The sequence below is a fragment of the Lolium rigidum genome, chromosome 5 (genome assembly GCF_022539505.1).
Source record: "Lolium rigidum isolate FL_2022 chromosome 5, APGP_CSIRO_Lrig_0.1, whole genome shotgun sequence".
NCBI classification, from domain to species: domain Eukaryota; kingdom Viridiplantae; phylum Streptophyta; class Magnoliopsida; order Poales; family Poaceae; genus Lolium; species Lolium rigidum.
The window spans coordinates 58,725,599-58,741,962 of record NC_061512.1 but is presented as its reverse complement, the minus strand read 5'-3'; the positions used below and the strand labels follow the sequence as shown (position 1 = coordinate 58,741,962).

At 40.7% G+C, this 16,364-nt stretch overlaps 2 protein-coding genes across 2 annotated transcripts; both read left to right on the top strand.

The window, feature by feature from the left end:
• Positions 1 to 1,878: 1,878 nt before the first annotated feature.
• On the top strand, positions 1,879 to 5,128 carry LOC124654757 (hypersensitive-induced response protein 4-like). Its single transcript, XM_047193745.1, has 5 exons — positions 1,879 to 2,167; positions 3,252 to 3,372; positions 3,450 to 3,541; positions 4,134 to 4,230; positions 4,487 to 5,128. The coding sequence occupies exons 1-5, from the start codon at positions 1,973 to 1,975 to the stop codon at positions 4,846 to 4,848; spliced, it is 867 nt and encodes a 288-aa protein (XP_047049701.1). The 5' UTR covers positions 1,879 to 1,972; the 3' UTR covers positions 4,849 to 5,128.
• Positions 5,129 to 7,027: 1,899 nt separating this feature from the next.
• Positions 7,028 to 16,188, top strand: LOC124653073 (probable protein transport Sec1b). Its single transcript, XM_047192124.1, has 21 exons — positions 7,028 to 7,130; positions 7,235 to 7,293; positions 7,889 to 7,970; positions 8,166 to 8,244; positions 8,739 to 8,789; positions 8,896 to 8,992; positions 9,069 to 9,101; positions 9,505 to 9,633; positions 11,591 to 11,779; positions 11,894 to 11,977; positions 12,053 to 12,148; positions 12,223 to 12,290; positions 12,976 to 13,072; positions 13,591 to 13,716; positions 13,813 to 13,908; positions 14,678 to 14,797; positions 14,867 to 14,947; positions 15,289 to 15,482; positions 15,608 to 15,701; positions 15,788 to 15,877; positions 16,031 to 16,188. Exons 1-21 carry the CDS (start codon positions 7,058 to 7,060, stop codon positions 16,055 to 16,057), a joined length of 1,965 nt encoding a protein of 654 aa, XP_047048080.1. The 5' UTR covers positions 7,028 to 7,057; the 3' UTR covers positions 16,058 to 16,188.
• The last annotated feature ends 176 nt before the right edge of the window (positions 16,189 to 16,364 follow it).

Here is a 16,364-nt window from a genome sequence, read left to right as displayed (position 1 = left end):
AATTGGGCTAGATCTGGGCAGCGCGGGCTCCGGCCTTTGCGTGGTGGCATGATGCACTCCTCCACCTGCTTCTAGCCATGGTGGGATGGCGTTGTTTCCTTGCTGGCCAGAGCAGAAGGCGGGCTTCAGTTCGAGAGGATGGCCAAGCGTCCCTTGCTCGAGATCCGGGGCCCTGACGACTGCGGCAGTTTGCAGGCTGACTTGTCGACGGCTGGAAGTAGATGGGGTGCTGGTCATGAAGGCGTCTTTTGATGGTGCTCCGGCGAGGTATGTGGAGCAGTCGGGTGTGACTGAGGTGTGTCGGGAACTCAGGTTCCGGCAGGTGCGCGGTTCTCCGAATGAAAATCTTGCTCGGCTTCCGTCGATGCCGGTGATGACGTCAGTATTGGGTATCGTTTTCCTTGTAGAAGGCGTTACCGAGGAGATCGGGCACTTCTCCCACTCTTGGTTCTTGTCTTTTGGTGAAAACCTAAATCTGCTTGTCGGATTGGCGATGGCTGCATCCTCGATGTCCCGACTTCGACGGAAGCATCATTTTGGAGACGTGGTACCGATGGGAGCACCTGGGCTGTTGTTAAGTGGCTGCCCAATCACTATCAATGGTGGGCGTTCTTGGAGTCTGTGGTGCTCGTGGGGTTGCCCCGTGGTGGCGGTAGCAAGAGCACTCTCGACATGCAGGTGGCGTCCGTTTTCCGCCCTCTCAAGACCGGAGCGACACATGCTGCCTCCCGTCAGTTATGTCTTCTCTCCCTGGTGTTGTTGAAGCCGGCGAACAAGCTCGTGGCAAATGTGATCGATGCGACTTGATTGGAATGACCTTGGTGCTATTGCAATGAAGTCGAAGCAGTCCCACCGTAAGCACGATGGATGATTTTCGGTGACGCTGCTTGCCTCGGTGGTCTTCTTCTCCGTTGTGTCGCTCCTAGCCTTCCTGGCGCTCTTTATGTTTAGTTAGCGGTGCTCTTGTTGATGTAAAGGTTTTCACTCGATTTTCCTTCAATAAACTAAGGAGTTCGAGTCTCTACCATTTTCTTCTAATGCAATGAACACAGTTGTTCTCACGTTGTTATTCAGAAGAAAAAAAAAGTAAGCAGGACGTCGCCGAGGGAGCGGGCGGCACGGGACTTCGATGGAGCAGCTCCCTTCGGCCTCGATGATTTCCTGGTCGGCGCGAGTCGGTTACAGTAATCCTCCTCCTCGCTCGCAGCAAAAGAAACCAATATGCAGCAACTCCTTTCAGCCGGTCCACTAATCCAGCTCGGCTCTTTATTGACCCGGCCACGGTACACAATTTGCCTACTATCCTGTACTCCCGGTACATGTTTCAGAGCCGTTACCTCCCGCATACTCCCCCCGTCCACAAATAAGTGGACATCTAGCCTCTAAACTTTGTCCACAAAAGAGTGTACTTCTATCTTTCCAATGCACTTTAATTGCTTCTCTCTCATCGCACAGAAATCAAACCCAATAATATTAATCATATGTTCTCCTTGTTTTCTACAAGCACTTAGCTCATTGGAGGTGAAATAATTAAAGTGGAGAGATGCATCTTTCCAATGCACATTTCACTCCACTTCATAATTTGTCTTGAAAACCCCGCATGTACACTTATTTGTGGACGGAGGGAGTACATCTGGGCGATTTGTACCTCCGTACCAATACAGCTTCTCCCTTTTACATGCATTTTTCTCACATCTTCAAAAGAATGGTATCTCTGACACACGCAGTTCTCCAAGCAGCACGATTGGTCTAGAGAGGCAGGAGCATTTGGACTCGGGAGCCAAAACGCAGTTCCCGGAAAGTTTCGCCTTCAGAAACAAATATAAATATAGAGAAAAAAAAAGGGGTTGGAGAAAAGGAAGAAGTAAACGGCGCGTACCGAAATCCCCCACGCCGCGCCGCCGAATTCGCCGCCGGTTAAAACCGACCGATCGAGCGCCAGCCGGCCGGCCGAGGGACCGAGGATCCGGAGATGGTGAGCGCCTTCTTCCTCTTCTGCGGCTGCGTGGAGCAGGCGAACGTGGCGGTGGTCGAGAAGTGGGGCCGCTTCCTCCGCCTCGCCGAGCCGGGCCTCCACTTCTTCAACCCCTGCGCGGGCGAGTTCGTCGCCGGCACGCTCTCCACCCGGGTCCAGTCCCTCGACGTCCGCGTCGAGACCAAGACCAAGGTTTTCTTTTATCTCTCTCTCTCTCCCTGCCCTGCCTCCTAGGACACGTCACCGACCTAGATTGGTTGATCATCTGCGTCGCGGGCGCAAGATTCGTGATTCAACTGCTGGAACCAGGCGCGATTGCCTCTGCTGGGATGCTAGTATTTAATTGTGGTTGCCTAAACTTCTGTAACGTCTGGAAGGTTATTAGATGAGATATTTTGCAGGGATGAACTGCTTTACATGTAGATGAGATATTTTGTATGGATGAACTGCTTTCCATGGTCTGTGCCCGGTGTCCCCAGTGGCCGAGCCAGGATTTAGCCACGATTTAGAGGGAGAATCAGTGAAGAAACACCCCGTGCCAACCCTGGAAGATTATTAGATGATGTGTCATGTTACTAGTCTCTACTTTAGACACATATAATACATACGTCTCTTTGCGAGTTTGATCCACCACGAGTGTCATTTGTTCAATCATCTTCGGATCGCATGAAACTTTTCAATACCCATCTATTAAGATAGTGGAGGAATTTATGTCATTGTTCCAGCCAGTCTGCCAGTGCTAGATTGTTCTCCGGGAAGTGGTTTCTAGTTAAATTTAAAAATCACTGCTGGGTTACAGTGGGATTGCAGTATGCAAGGATGCTAGCTATGGTCACTCATGTTTCTCCGAATGTATAAAAAATGTGTGCATTCTCTGAGTCTAGCCTATACTTGTATGGGTATTATTGCAGAAAGTAAATGGCTTGTTTTACACGATGCGTGGAGTAGCTTCAGACTATGGGATAATATTAATATTTAGAAATTTTGTGTGATACTGGAAGAATAATTTCTTTAACAACATTGGGTTCTCTCTTCTGCACTTAAATTAAGTCTAGCAAAGTTTCCTTTTATTATTTCCGCTTCTGTTGGGAGCTGCTTGGAAAACTATGCCACAATGACCCAATCATTCTCACATTCCGAGTATTGATCATGTGATGGATCAGCTATAGTACATACAGAATCAAGTGAAATATTTGTGACCGAAGAATCATTTTTCGTACTGTGGTGGCTTGCTTGTTTTGATACTTATTGAAACAAATCTCCTTTTCTCCTGCAGGATAATGTATTTGTTCATCTGATATGCACAATTCAGTACCGGGTTGTTAAGGAGAACGCGGATGATGCATACTACGAGTTGCAGAATCCCCAGCAGCAAATTCAGTCCTACGTCTTTGATGGTAAATATTAGTATGTTGTTGTGTTGTTTATACTGTGTCCTTAAGGCCTAAGCCGGTGTCTTTTCTCTGGAAAATAGTGGTTCGAGCCATAGTTCCAAGAATGGAGCTTGACAATTTGTTTGAGCAAAAGAATGACGTGGCAAAAGCTGTACTTGAGGAGCTTGAAAAGGTAACTCCATTAACCTATTTTTTTTTGTTTCATGTACTGCTTACTACCACGGTGCATCATTACATGTATTTATATCATTCTACCAGATTAGTCACCAATTTGTTTAGTGTTGGATATTGGATTTTAGTCCAGTACTCACATTTTTGGGAATAATTGGATCTATAGTTCAACCCCTAAAAAGACCACTATAGAGAAGTAACATTAGAATATTCAGTTCTATGTAATACCACTGAAATAGTTCAGTTCACCTTGTGTCACTGCTCAGAAAGGCACATTGTATCAAATTATAAACACCATGTTTGTTTCATCCTCAGATGAATTATTTCTATTTCTGACAAAATCAAGATCATGTATGATTTATATAACGCTATCAGTTGCTTAGCGTAAGTTTGATTGCACACAGGCAATGTCTGTTTCTCCCCCTCAAAATACTGTTTGTTCTGCATTATTGGCAGTGTTAGTTTTGTATTATACCATCTCTTGAGAAAGTGATCATATGTTATGTACACATCGTCTTCTTGGATTGGCTGCTGTGTACTGTTATTTTCTGTCTTTTCTGCGGACTTGATGAATCCTATGTCTTCTTGTCCAGGTGATGTCGGATTATGGTTACAGCATTGAGCACATTCTCCTAGTTGATATCATCCCTGATGCTGCTGTCCGCAAAGCAATGAATGACATAAATGCAGGTATAATACCATTTTGAGTATTAGTAGTAGTGTAGACTGTTGTTTTCAGGTTCTACAAGCCTAGAGGATGTTAACTACATGTTGGACTGCGTTGTTGAAGTTAAAACTTGTCACATCATTTACTCAGCTCTTAAACTACTGCGATACTTACATGCTGCCCTTTCTTCTCATGCTTCAACTGTCCGTTTTCTTATAGAATGTTTAGGTGCTACCTTTTGCATGTGAACTCACCTTAACTTGTCGAATCCTGTCACAGCCCAACGGCTCCAGCTGGCAAGTGTCTACAAAGGAGAAGCGGAGAAGATCCATCTGGTGAAGAAAGCTGAAGGTGAATCCGAGGCCAAGTACCTCTCTGGCGTCGGCATCGCGAAACAGCGCCAGGCGATCACGGATGGCCTCAGGGAGAACATCCTCAACTTCTCGCACAGTGTGTCGGGCACCACCGCGAAGGAGGTGATGGACCTCATCATGGTCACCCAGTACTTTGACACTATCAAGGAGCTTGGGGACAACTCGAAGAACACCACGGTGTTCATACCCCATGGCCCAGGCCACGTCAAGGACATTGGCGACCAGATCCGGAACGGCGTGATGGAGGCGTCGTGCAGCAACGTGTAAATTTGACCACTTGTCCTTGCACGGTTGGATAGTTTTTCTCTGAGATTTGATATGTTTATATTAGTTAGTAGTGTTTTTTTTATTAGTATGTGTAATAATGCGGGTGCTGGGACTTGGTTTTGCATCTGAAGTTGTATGCGTTCTTAAGAGACTGTCAAATTTCGATGTATAATCATATGAGCCAAAACATTTTGCGTTAGAATTTATAGTGGGTTTACTATGTCTGAGAATTTACAATGTGTTCAGATTACATAACCAACTCTGATAGAATTCTATTGTATTTTTTTTGGCGGGTAAAATCATATTGTAATTCAGGTCCTATGAATTCAGACCCTTGTGCTAGACTGCTAGCTGAAGCATAGTGAGCATATTTGCACTAGAGTTGTGGTTCTTTTTCTTTTGTTGAAAAAGAAGTGAATCTTCAGGACAAATCCAACTGTGAATAGTGTCAACGAAGAAATATATCACAAGGACAAAGTTTTTCATGCTAAACTTGTCATTAAGTTCGTCTTTCATCTTTTTAAAAAATAGGACATTTTTGCTCTGGGGCCGACCTGAAGCAGTTTTCTTGATTATGAGCTTCTGGAAAACCGTGGAGATGGGCAGGAGCAACAACTTATACTGGCATTTACAATGGTTTTTATGAACCTTTAGACTCCCATTTACACTAAAAAAAAGTATATTTCCGCAAAACTATTGTTACAAAAATAATTGTTGACTCATGTCAACATAGTGTGTCGACATAGAAGCTCCAGTATATAAAAATCCATGTGTTCAAAACGAATGTTCATTTTCAAGGGAAAGTTATTCATATATACTCCCTTCAATCTTTTTTAATTGACTCGAATTTAGTACAAAGTTATACCAAATTCGAGCCAATTAAAAGAGACCGGAGAAAGTATATATTTATTAAAAGTAGTATCCTCTTTATTCTAAAAAGGATGTCTCAACTTTGTCAAAACATACATGTATACACATGTAAATGGTAAGTGTATAGATAGATATAAATTTAGACAATGTTAAGACATCTTTTGTGGACGGAGGGAGTAGAAAAATTTGTTAGTGCAAATTAGAATATGTGTTCATGTAATAAGAAAAGAAGGAGTTAATTGGTCTCGCAGGGTAAGCAAACAGTAAGGAAAAAACATTTTTTGTATAGTTTTTAATCTAAGAAATAATAATTAAAATTGAGAAGAACTAAATAAAAGACAAAGATGAATGCAAAGAAACCTAGAAAAAAACCATATTAACACAAAGAAAAAATAAGAAGAAAATAAAATCAAAAGGAAACCTAGATTGAAGACCAACAACGGAAAAAAGGAAAGGAAAACCACAAAAAATAGAAAAAAAGTAAAAAAATATAATAGAAAATGGAAAATAAAAATGAGGGGTAGCTCACTACATGACAACGCGTAGGAGATATTTTCGTGAAAAAAATACTGCCTATGTTTCATAATTTGAACTAAAACCGCGGCAAAAATTTTAGAACGAAGGGTATGAAATTAGATTGCTTTGTTTCAGTTTTTATCAAAGAAAAACGACACCGTTTGGTCACAAAGACTAAGAAAGTGCTATTCCCTTGATCTAGTACATGTTGTACAATTATTTCGATATTCAGTTTCCCATTTTGCATCAATTAACTTCCAATGATATATTTATATAACATATCTCCTTGTTTGACAGAATTTTATGTAATACTACATCTGTCCATACAAGAATGTATATTAAATTTTGTCTAAATTTCTATGTATCTATATAATATTTATAATTTTGAATAAATTCATGACATGTTTTTATGGACAGATGAAGTAGTACATGTTTTTCTTTATCAGGCATTGGTCTCTTGATGAGTTCAGTGAGCATTTTTATCTGGGTGAAACGGCTGCTTCATGTCTCTGTCAACGAGACATGGGAGACAAGGATTCCCGTCGTGTGACACCCGCCATGGCCTCGCTCTCTCCCTCCTCCATCCATGTCCTCCTCCCCGCGGGAATCTCGTCCCGGTTCATCCTGCGAGCCCCACGCTCCCTTGCTCGCGCCCTCCCCCCTCCCCTCCACCCTCCATCAACATTCCCGACCAGCTAAATCAGGATATAGAGTGTGTGTGGGCGGGAGGAGAGGGAGACGCGCGTGAGAGGGGCGGTGCGGTTGTCGCCGTGGCGGTGGCGGACATCTTTGGTCGGATCGAGTCGGCGGCGGCGGCGGCGAGATGTCGATGTCGGGGGCGGAATTCAGCGGCGTGGGCGAGGACCCCAGGATCTTCCGCAATGTCTGCCGCGACCGTACGTACCCACCGCCTCCACGCCGCTCTTGTTCTACTCTTTGGGGTGGCCACGATCAAGAACGCCTCACTGAATTGTGCATCTCTCTGCTCCTTCCTCCGCAGGGATACTTAAGGATATGCTGAAGCCGGACAAAGACAAGGAGAACAAGACCGCATGGAAGGTACACACGCGTGCGTGCAGCTTGTATTACTCACCGCCTGCATTATCTGCTCAAAATTCACACGCAAATGACATTTTGAACCTAGATTATACTACTCCCTCATTTTGCCGAAATCTGCAATAAGTAATTTGGATAGGAGGGAGTGCCTCCGCTCCGAAATGTAAGCCTTTTTAGAATTCACAGGGTAATCAATCCCTTCCATATGCTTTCACATTTTTGTTTTATATAGAATCAAAGGGGGGTGCCCTTTTTCTAAATGGTAGTACCATTCATAGCCTGTTTTAGCGCTTACACACCACCAACAACAAAAGGGTCCAGTTAAGTAATACATGCAGTTTTCACACCACTGGCAAAATTACCATGCATGCTTTCCATCACTTATCATAAGATAGCGGTTTAGCAGAGTATTTATTCATACAGGATGATTCATTTTTAAAACATGATGTGCGAATCTTACCTGTGGAATGCGGACACTTGTGACTGCGGTTTGAAAACCCCATCATTTTAAGCTCCTCCTCAGCCACGATATTTGTATTACTTATCAGGACCTTCAGGCAAAAAAACAGTAACGGTTTTTAGCTTGACTCCTGTGCAGGTTCTTATCATGGATAAATTTACCGTAAAGATCATTGGTTATGCTTGCAAGATGGCGGAAATTACTGATGCAGGGATTTCGTGTAAGTTGCCCAAACCTGGATATGTGATCGTTTAGAAGTAAGCATATGGTGATACCATGCTATTGTTACTGTTTTTACTACTTCAGGGGCCTTTTCAGAGGTCCCCCAATTCAGCCAATAGTGCTCCCGCGAATCTGGTTGTTTTGTTTGTGCTGAGGTATGGTAGCTCGCTGACCTGAATGTCTTTTCCTGCAGTGGTAGAAGATCTGTTCAAGCGAAGGGAGCCCATGCCTTCAATGGATGCCATCTACTTTCTACAGCCACTGAAAGAAAAGTAAATAACTGATCACGATTGATCTTTCTGGCTTTCCCTTTCCGTAAGCATCACAACATAATTGCAAGTAAATACACTTGGAATTTTGGTCCCGTATGTGATTCTTCTAGTGACTGCTTGATATATCAAGAATTTTATGCATCCCCATCCAAAATCATAGGTCCTAATTTCTTGCTCTCTTTAACTTAAGCTTATGCTGGTTCTTCTTGGTTCTTTCGGGAGCTCTTTTGCTACTTCGCTATATAGATGCAAGTGGTCCATCATTATGGTACCTAACCCTCTACCCTCTTTAGTTCAAAAAATGAACTAACTTGATGATGTCATGGACAAAAATTATATTTCATTTTTTAGACTAAAGAGGGTACCCTAGTGATGGACCACTTGCATCACTAGTTCGTTATTACTTATATAGTCCTCGTTATTACTTATATAGTCCATGACAGATATTACATTCTCTTGAATACTCTCTCATATGTGAGCTTGGTGATCTGCAGTGTCATAATGCTTCTATCCGACATGTCTGGGAGATGTCCGCTGTATAGGAAGTATGTTAAACCAAGATTTCAATTCACAGCTGGAATATCATCTGCAGAAGCTTCATATATAACAAACTTTGACATACATGTTAAAGGTTTCCCTTTCAACTTTTAGGGCATACATCTTCTTCAGTTCACCAATTCCCAAGGACCTGGTGACTTACATTAAGAACGACATGAGTGTGATACCGCGCATTGGTGCACTAAGAGAGGTTACTTTTTGTATACCTTCAGCTCTGATGTTCTTCGGCGGTAAGTTTTCTGATGCCATGATTCTATCAATTGCAGATGAATTTGGAGTTTTTTGCTATCGACATGCAGGTACTCATAATCTCCGTTCTATATTATCTCATTGCTTTCTTGGTTGATTGCTTTCTTTCTTTTGTTATTATTAAGTATATAGTTCGAGTCGATTGTAACATGGGAAGTGGGCATATAAAGGAGCAACTGCAGGTTAAAATAAATTTAATATTTCCTGGAAATTGTTGGCCACTATAGAATGCATTTGCACTATCTAGGAAATTAACTGGTTCATCTTTGAATCGAAAGTTTGCTAGCATCTGGAATACTCATGATTCATTTGGTGGTGAAAGCATTCCAAATGAGGTCTGACTGTATTTGCATGCCATTTTGCCTAAATTTCTAATTTTATGTTTAGGTTTGTCATCCTTTACTTTGATGGTAGGAACCATAGTTTTGATGATGACGGGTGACATATCTGTAGGGGTTTGTAACTGACCATGATATGGCGCTGACTGAACTATATAGTGCAAATGGGCATAATTCAAAAAACTTCAACGACACCATAAGCACTATGGCTATTCGCATAGCTACCACATTTGCATCGTTGAAGGTATGTTAAAAAACTTCATTTGCTATGATCTACTCATGAATACTGTGCTAATTTTTTTTTCGATATGGGAGCATAGCCCCGGCCTCTGCATCAATCGATGCACACAGCCCTTTCATTTATTTAAAAGATATTCAAAGTGCGTACTTATTACAATCATGCCGTATCTAAAGTCGAGACAAGAACCAACCAAACAAAGATGAAAAGTATACAAAAACTATCCATCTTCAATTCTTCTAATATGCCGCCATCCAGTAGCCTGGAAATAACAGTCCCGAGTGACCGTCGCTAGATGGTTGCATCCAGTAGCCATAATATCCCGCTGGTCCTCCGGAAGTAGGTATGCCCATACCTGTATCCAATGCACCGCACGAAGAATAACCTGCAAAAAATTGGTTCCCTTCTGTTTATTAAACACAATATCATTTCTACTAGTCCATATTGACCAACAAATTGCAGAAACACCAATACGAATACGTTCCTTGTCTTTCTTAGGCACTCCATTCAACCAATTACCGAACATATTAGTAATGTTGGATGGAGGAGGTATGTTATAAGAAAAGAAAACCATCCTCCAAATTAGTTTTGCGAACGGGCAGAAAATAAACAGATGGTCAATGTTCTCATTCTCATCACAGAAACAACATTTTTGACAACCTGTCCACTTTCTCTTTAGCAAATTATCCTTAGTTAACAACACCTTATTACTAAGGAACCACATAAATTTTTTAATCTTGAGCGGGATTTTGATCTTCCAAAGGTACTTGCGCAAAAATCTAGTATGTCCATTCATAAGATCCAAGTACATAGATTTAACTGAGAACACACCCGACTCTGTTAAGTTCCAAATAAACTTATCATTTTCATTAGTAAGATGCACAGACATTAAACGCTCACATAGATGCAGCCACTGATTCCACTTGTGTTCATTTAGAGATCTCCTAAAACCAATGTTAATAGGCACTTGCCTCAAAACCGTAGATACCAACACATTTTTTCTTTGGACAATATTATACAGAGACGGATATTGTTGCGCTAATGGCACATCACCCAACCATATATCTTCCCAAAACCGAATCCTCGACCCATCTCCTACCTTGAATTTGCCCCTCTTAAAAAACTCAGTCTTAACCCGCATTAATCCCTTCCAAAATGGTGAATCTGTGGGTTTCTCCTCAACCTGGGCTAAAGTCTTATGCTTGAGAAACTTGTTGTGTAGCAATTGTTGCCACACTCCTTCCTCAGTTAATAATTTGAAAAGCCATTTACTTAGCAAACATTTATTTTTCAGTACAATAACATATATGTCCTTATGATACACTCTTAAGTTATTGTGTCATTTCATAAATGACAACTTGCTCCAAAATCACTAGGAAACTACTTGATTTCAGCATATCATCAATAGATTTTCCTACCTATATATTTTAATTCAGCACCTGTAGTGAATGTTGCTGATGGTATATGGACATGGTCACCAGTGAGATGCTACAACTTTTGATATCTGCTCAATATTTGAAAAATCTCGGTGACACTTAACATTTTTGCTTTCCAACTTTTGCACTCCCATTCCCTGGGCCATAACATGAACACCCCTTCCTTCAACCCACCCAAAATTGATAAGGTGTTTAATTTCAGCAAGATCCGAGGAATATGACATGGTTATTGATGCACGCCTCGAAACAATTTCCTGAAGTGAAATACATAGTCTTGATTTTTGGCAGTCTCTTGAAGCATCTTCCTGTCACTAGCTATACCTTCACCTCGTGGATGTTTAACAACTGACCATTTATTATATAGACTACCACACTATTTTCTGGTAACCTAGTAACCTACAGTTATGAACATCTCCTATGCTAGTTAGGAATACAGTCTTTTCATGGTTTATCCTTGTTTTGTCGTGTGTGATCAATTGAGTATAACATTGTTATTCCAAACAAGAAGCTAATTTTAGCGCTTACAGGAATTTCCATGTGTGCGGTATCGTGCACCCAAAAGTGCAGACCCATCAACAGCACCAAAATTTGACATGGTTCCAAAATGGCTAGCTAACGCTGTTTATGAAATTGTTTCCAAATATAAGTCAACAATTCCTGAATTTCCCCAGAAGGAGACATGTGAACTGCTCATTCTGGACAGGCCTATAGATCAGGTGCTAAAGCATACCTTACATTCTTAATTAGAACTGTTCAATAGTTTGTTTATTTTATAAGTATGGCAAAGAACTGTTTCATACAACTTACGACAATTTCTTATGATTGCAAAGATAGCACCTGTTATTCATGAATGGATCTATGATGCAATGTGCCATGATCTACTCGAGATGGATGGCAACAAATACATATATGAGGTGCCTGTGATATAAAGCAATTTACAATACACATTTTATCTTAGCTTGCATTCTGATTTACTTTTCTGTTCGAAGGTGTCAAAAGCGGGATCAGATCCTGAAAAGAAGGAGGCTTTGTTGGAGGATCAAGATCCTCTCTGGATAGAGCTTCGCCATACTCACATTGCTGATGTGAGTAATGTCGGTATTTGAGATTGTTCAGCTATACTTTAGTCTATGCCTTATAACACTAACTTGAATGACAGGCCAGTGAGAGGTTGTATGAGAAGATGAATACCTTTGTCTCAAAGAATAAAGCAGCACAACTTTCAAGGTGCTTGTTATTTCTTGTTCTGAAAGTAATACAAATGTAAATGTTTCAACACAGAGTGGAGTGCAGTATGGTATGCTGCTAGCAGATGCTTGTGCATTGGTGTTATTTACCATTCTAGCTGATATACAACCTACCTTTTTGTATTCGTTGTGTTTGTTATTTATCTCCAACATAGTTAGCTGTAGGTCTGACATGTTTTGATCTATATCTTACTGTGATATATTGCTCTTTTCTGAACAACTGGTTATATTTTGAATCTGGACTACTAGTAAAGAAATATTTTTTTTCGAGAAAGTGCAAAAGCTTTGCGTCTTGGTGCGTTGATAGAAGAATAAGAGGTTATTTACAAGCCCATGCGTCCTAAACTACAAGTTGCTGAACCCAATACAACACCTACGCCATTACACTAAGATGGGCCCCAGCTACCAAGTCTTGGCATCCTCCTTGATGACTGGTTACTCGCCGTCAAAGATCGCTGTGTTGTAGGTTCTTCCAAACCAATCAAGCCGTCAGCATAGTACAGAAATCCTTTCTGATAAAACTAACCTAGTTTATATTTTAGTATAGAGGTATATCAACTAGTAGATTATTTTCTGGTGAAAGTATGGGCACAGAAATAAAGAATGCATGGTTATCTTTACATTCTGTTTACAATACAAGCTTATGATATTTCCATTTCAATTAGAGATGGTGGTGAAGTCTCAACCACAGATCTCCAGAAGATTGTTCAAGCTTTGCCACAATACAGTGAGCAAGTTGAGAAATTGACCCTCCATATAGAGGTAAATTATTGTTTTCATGATATTTTCTTACATCATATTCTCCTTATTTTGTTTAGCATTGCAGAAGATAAATTACTATTTCCTTGATTTATGAGAATTTTGAAAAAAAATGTGAAAACAAGATGCTATATTATTGATATTCTGGTGAATTCAAGTTAAATGGGGCACACTGGTATTTTTCTTACATCTATTTCCGTAGTGGATTCAATCCATGGGCAGTTATCTAATGCATACATTAACTATGCAGTCTCTGCCGGTACCTATATTTAATATGTATGACTACAGTGCATATAAAGCAACATGATTACTCATAGCACAATTTTCAAAGTTTACTGAACTAAGTTTAGCATCCAGGTTAAAGCAAGCAGAAGTTTTTTAAAAGCATTGATGACCTTTATATGTGCCATATTTAGTTCACGGCATATGCCTTAATAAACCTATTATGGTAAGCTTCATGTCTAATTTCAAAGTGATAGAAATCCTGATACTTTTGTTTGATCTCTTCTGCTTGTGCTCAGATTGCTGGAAAAATTAATAAGTTCATCAGGGAGTACGGGCTCCGTGACATTGGGCAGGTGGAGCAGGATCTAGTTTTTGGAGATGCAGGAGCCAAGGAGGTGATCAATCTCCTCAGGTCAAAGCAGGTCTGTATAGAAAGAGAAAATTTTAAAAAGGCTCACTGCTAAGTCTTTATCGGCATAGTGTTATGCTTAACTTGACATGTTTGTTCTGTTGCTCAGAATATGAGTCAAGAAAACAAATTGAGATTGCTGATTATATATGCAATTGTATGTCCTGACAAGTTTGAAGGTGACAAAGGGGACAAGTTGATGCAGGTACTTCATATCAAGTTTTGCATTGCTTGAGTTATGGCTTATGAACTGTGTAATGCTTGCAGCAATTATGCATAGGTTAGGAACTAAACCTCTTTTTTCGCTAGTTAGGACCGTGGAAGCAGACTACTATGGGACTAAGTAACTAACCTCATTGCTTCATATGTTGTTTGATCATATGAGACTGCATATGCCTTTATAGAATTTATTCTGCTTAAATCTGATAAAACAGACGAGCAGTTGTTGCATGCGCTTATGAGAAATAATTAAACCACATCGCACACTTTTTTTTCCTTTTTTAAAGCTGGGCTAGGTGGTGTAAGAGTAGATGGATAAATGGAGACCTAAATATTCCGATCACATGGTTAGCAGGATCATGATGATGTGTTACGCTTCTCCTCTTTTAGAGGCATATATGCCTATGGCCATGGATCTCTTTGGATCCACTGATTGATGGGGTTTGTAAGATTGAGATTTGTGCAAACAAACAGCTTAGTGGGCCTATATTTAAATTTTATTTACTTCTGGAAGAAAATCAAGATAGTGAGAAGTCGCTTACAAGCTGACTCCACCTAGCCCAGCTTATAAACCATCTCATATTGCTACCTACCACAGAAAGCAATTACCCAGCTTGAGATCTGTATATGTCATCTATGCTTAATGGTTATACTGTCCTTAGGGTAACTCAAAAGTACATCACAAAAAAATTGGATTAACAATTTTGATTATTCATGTCTATCTGATATGGTGAGCCAATTTATTGACTCTGCAGCTAGCAAAACTGCCATCCGATGATATGAAGGTAATAAAAAGCTTACAATACTTGGTTGGTTCAGATGCAAAAAAGACAGGACGGGCTGGCGGTTTCTCTCTCAAATTTGACGCACAAAAGGTTAAGTCATTTGAACTAAAACCTGTACTTTATTGCCTTGAACTAACATGTTTGTAATTTTCACACCAGAAGAAAAATACTGGCGTTAGGACAGAACGACAGGATGGTGAGGAAGGCTGGGCATTATCACGTTTTTTCCCACTTATAGAGGCACGTGATAGTAATATTTCATCATTTCTACTAAGTTCCCTATTATTCATGAAATATCTGCTTATCTGCTTTGTTCCCTGTGTCACACAATCAATACCTATCTCATGCAATACTGCAATTAACATTTGCTGGAACCAAAATAAACACGTTCCAAAATTTACGTGGCACTTAAGAATGCGGCATTCATTCTCTTGATCAAATATTCAAATATGTTTCAGAACAAACTGAACTAGACAAATGCAGTACAAGTGTTTTTAGATAGAATTAACTTTTATCCGTTGGTGATTAAAAATAGTAGTCATACCTAAAGTAATGACTGAAGTTCCATGGGTTTTCAACAGGAGCTGATCGAGAAGCTGAGCAAAGGTGAATTACCGCTAAACGAATACCCATCTTTAAGTGAACCTACTGCTCAAGGGACCGCACAAAGTGGGTCGGCGGCAAAACCAGCACAAAATCCACAACCCATGTCTAGGAGATCACGGCGCACACCACAATATGCTAAGTCTCGTAACTCTGACGATGGTCAATCAAGGTATTCACTGAAGATAGTTTTTCATCTTAACCCCTCCTCGCCATACAAATTTTCCAAGAATAAATTGCTCTGATCGGCTTCACACTTTCTTGCTGCTTTCCTGTAACCATATATTTGATTGGCAGTGACTCTGCGGTCTTGAGACACGCATCAGGTGACTTCAAGAGGCTAGGCAACCGAATTTTTGTCTTCATGGTTGGCGGAGCAACTCGGTCAGAAGTATGTTGTTTACTACGATTGTTAGCTCTCATCCGTACTATGCAACTACTATATGTTCTTACCGATTTGGTATTTCAATGGATCAGCTACGGACAGCGCACACGCTAACTATGAAGTTGAAGAGAGAAATCGTCTTGGGGTCTTCTAGCATTGATGATCCTCCACAGTTTATCTCGGTAAACCTTTCTTTTGTGTACTTTCAGAATATCTCAAAGTTCCCCAACCTTTTCATCAGATAGCGCTGCTGAATACAAGAGAGATATACCATAATCATATCTTGAGAATGTTAATTGACAGATTGTACTCTCTTGTTGAATCCACAAATGCAGAAGCTGAAGTCGCTTGGACCATCTTAGGAATGATGGTGCCGTATCTCTCGCAAAAGCTGATTGATTATGGAGTGCACATAATAGAAGCTTAATTACACATTTTTCTGTTTTTTGTTCATCACCCTATCAACGATGTGAGCCACACTGTATGTTGTAAAATGAGATTGTCTAGGTAAAATGCAATTTTGTTTCTCCTAATAGGAGAAAAGTCTTCTATTCCTACGTCGCTAGGCGAACGCCCTTGCACACTGACACAAGCAGGCATGAAGGAGGCCATCTTGGTTTTCTCAGGCCCATTAGCTAGAAAGTCTTTAATAGGTAGAAGTAATGTTAG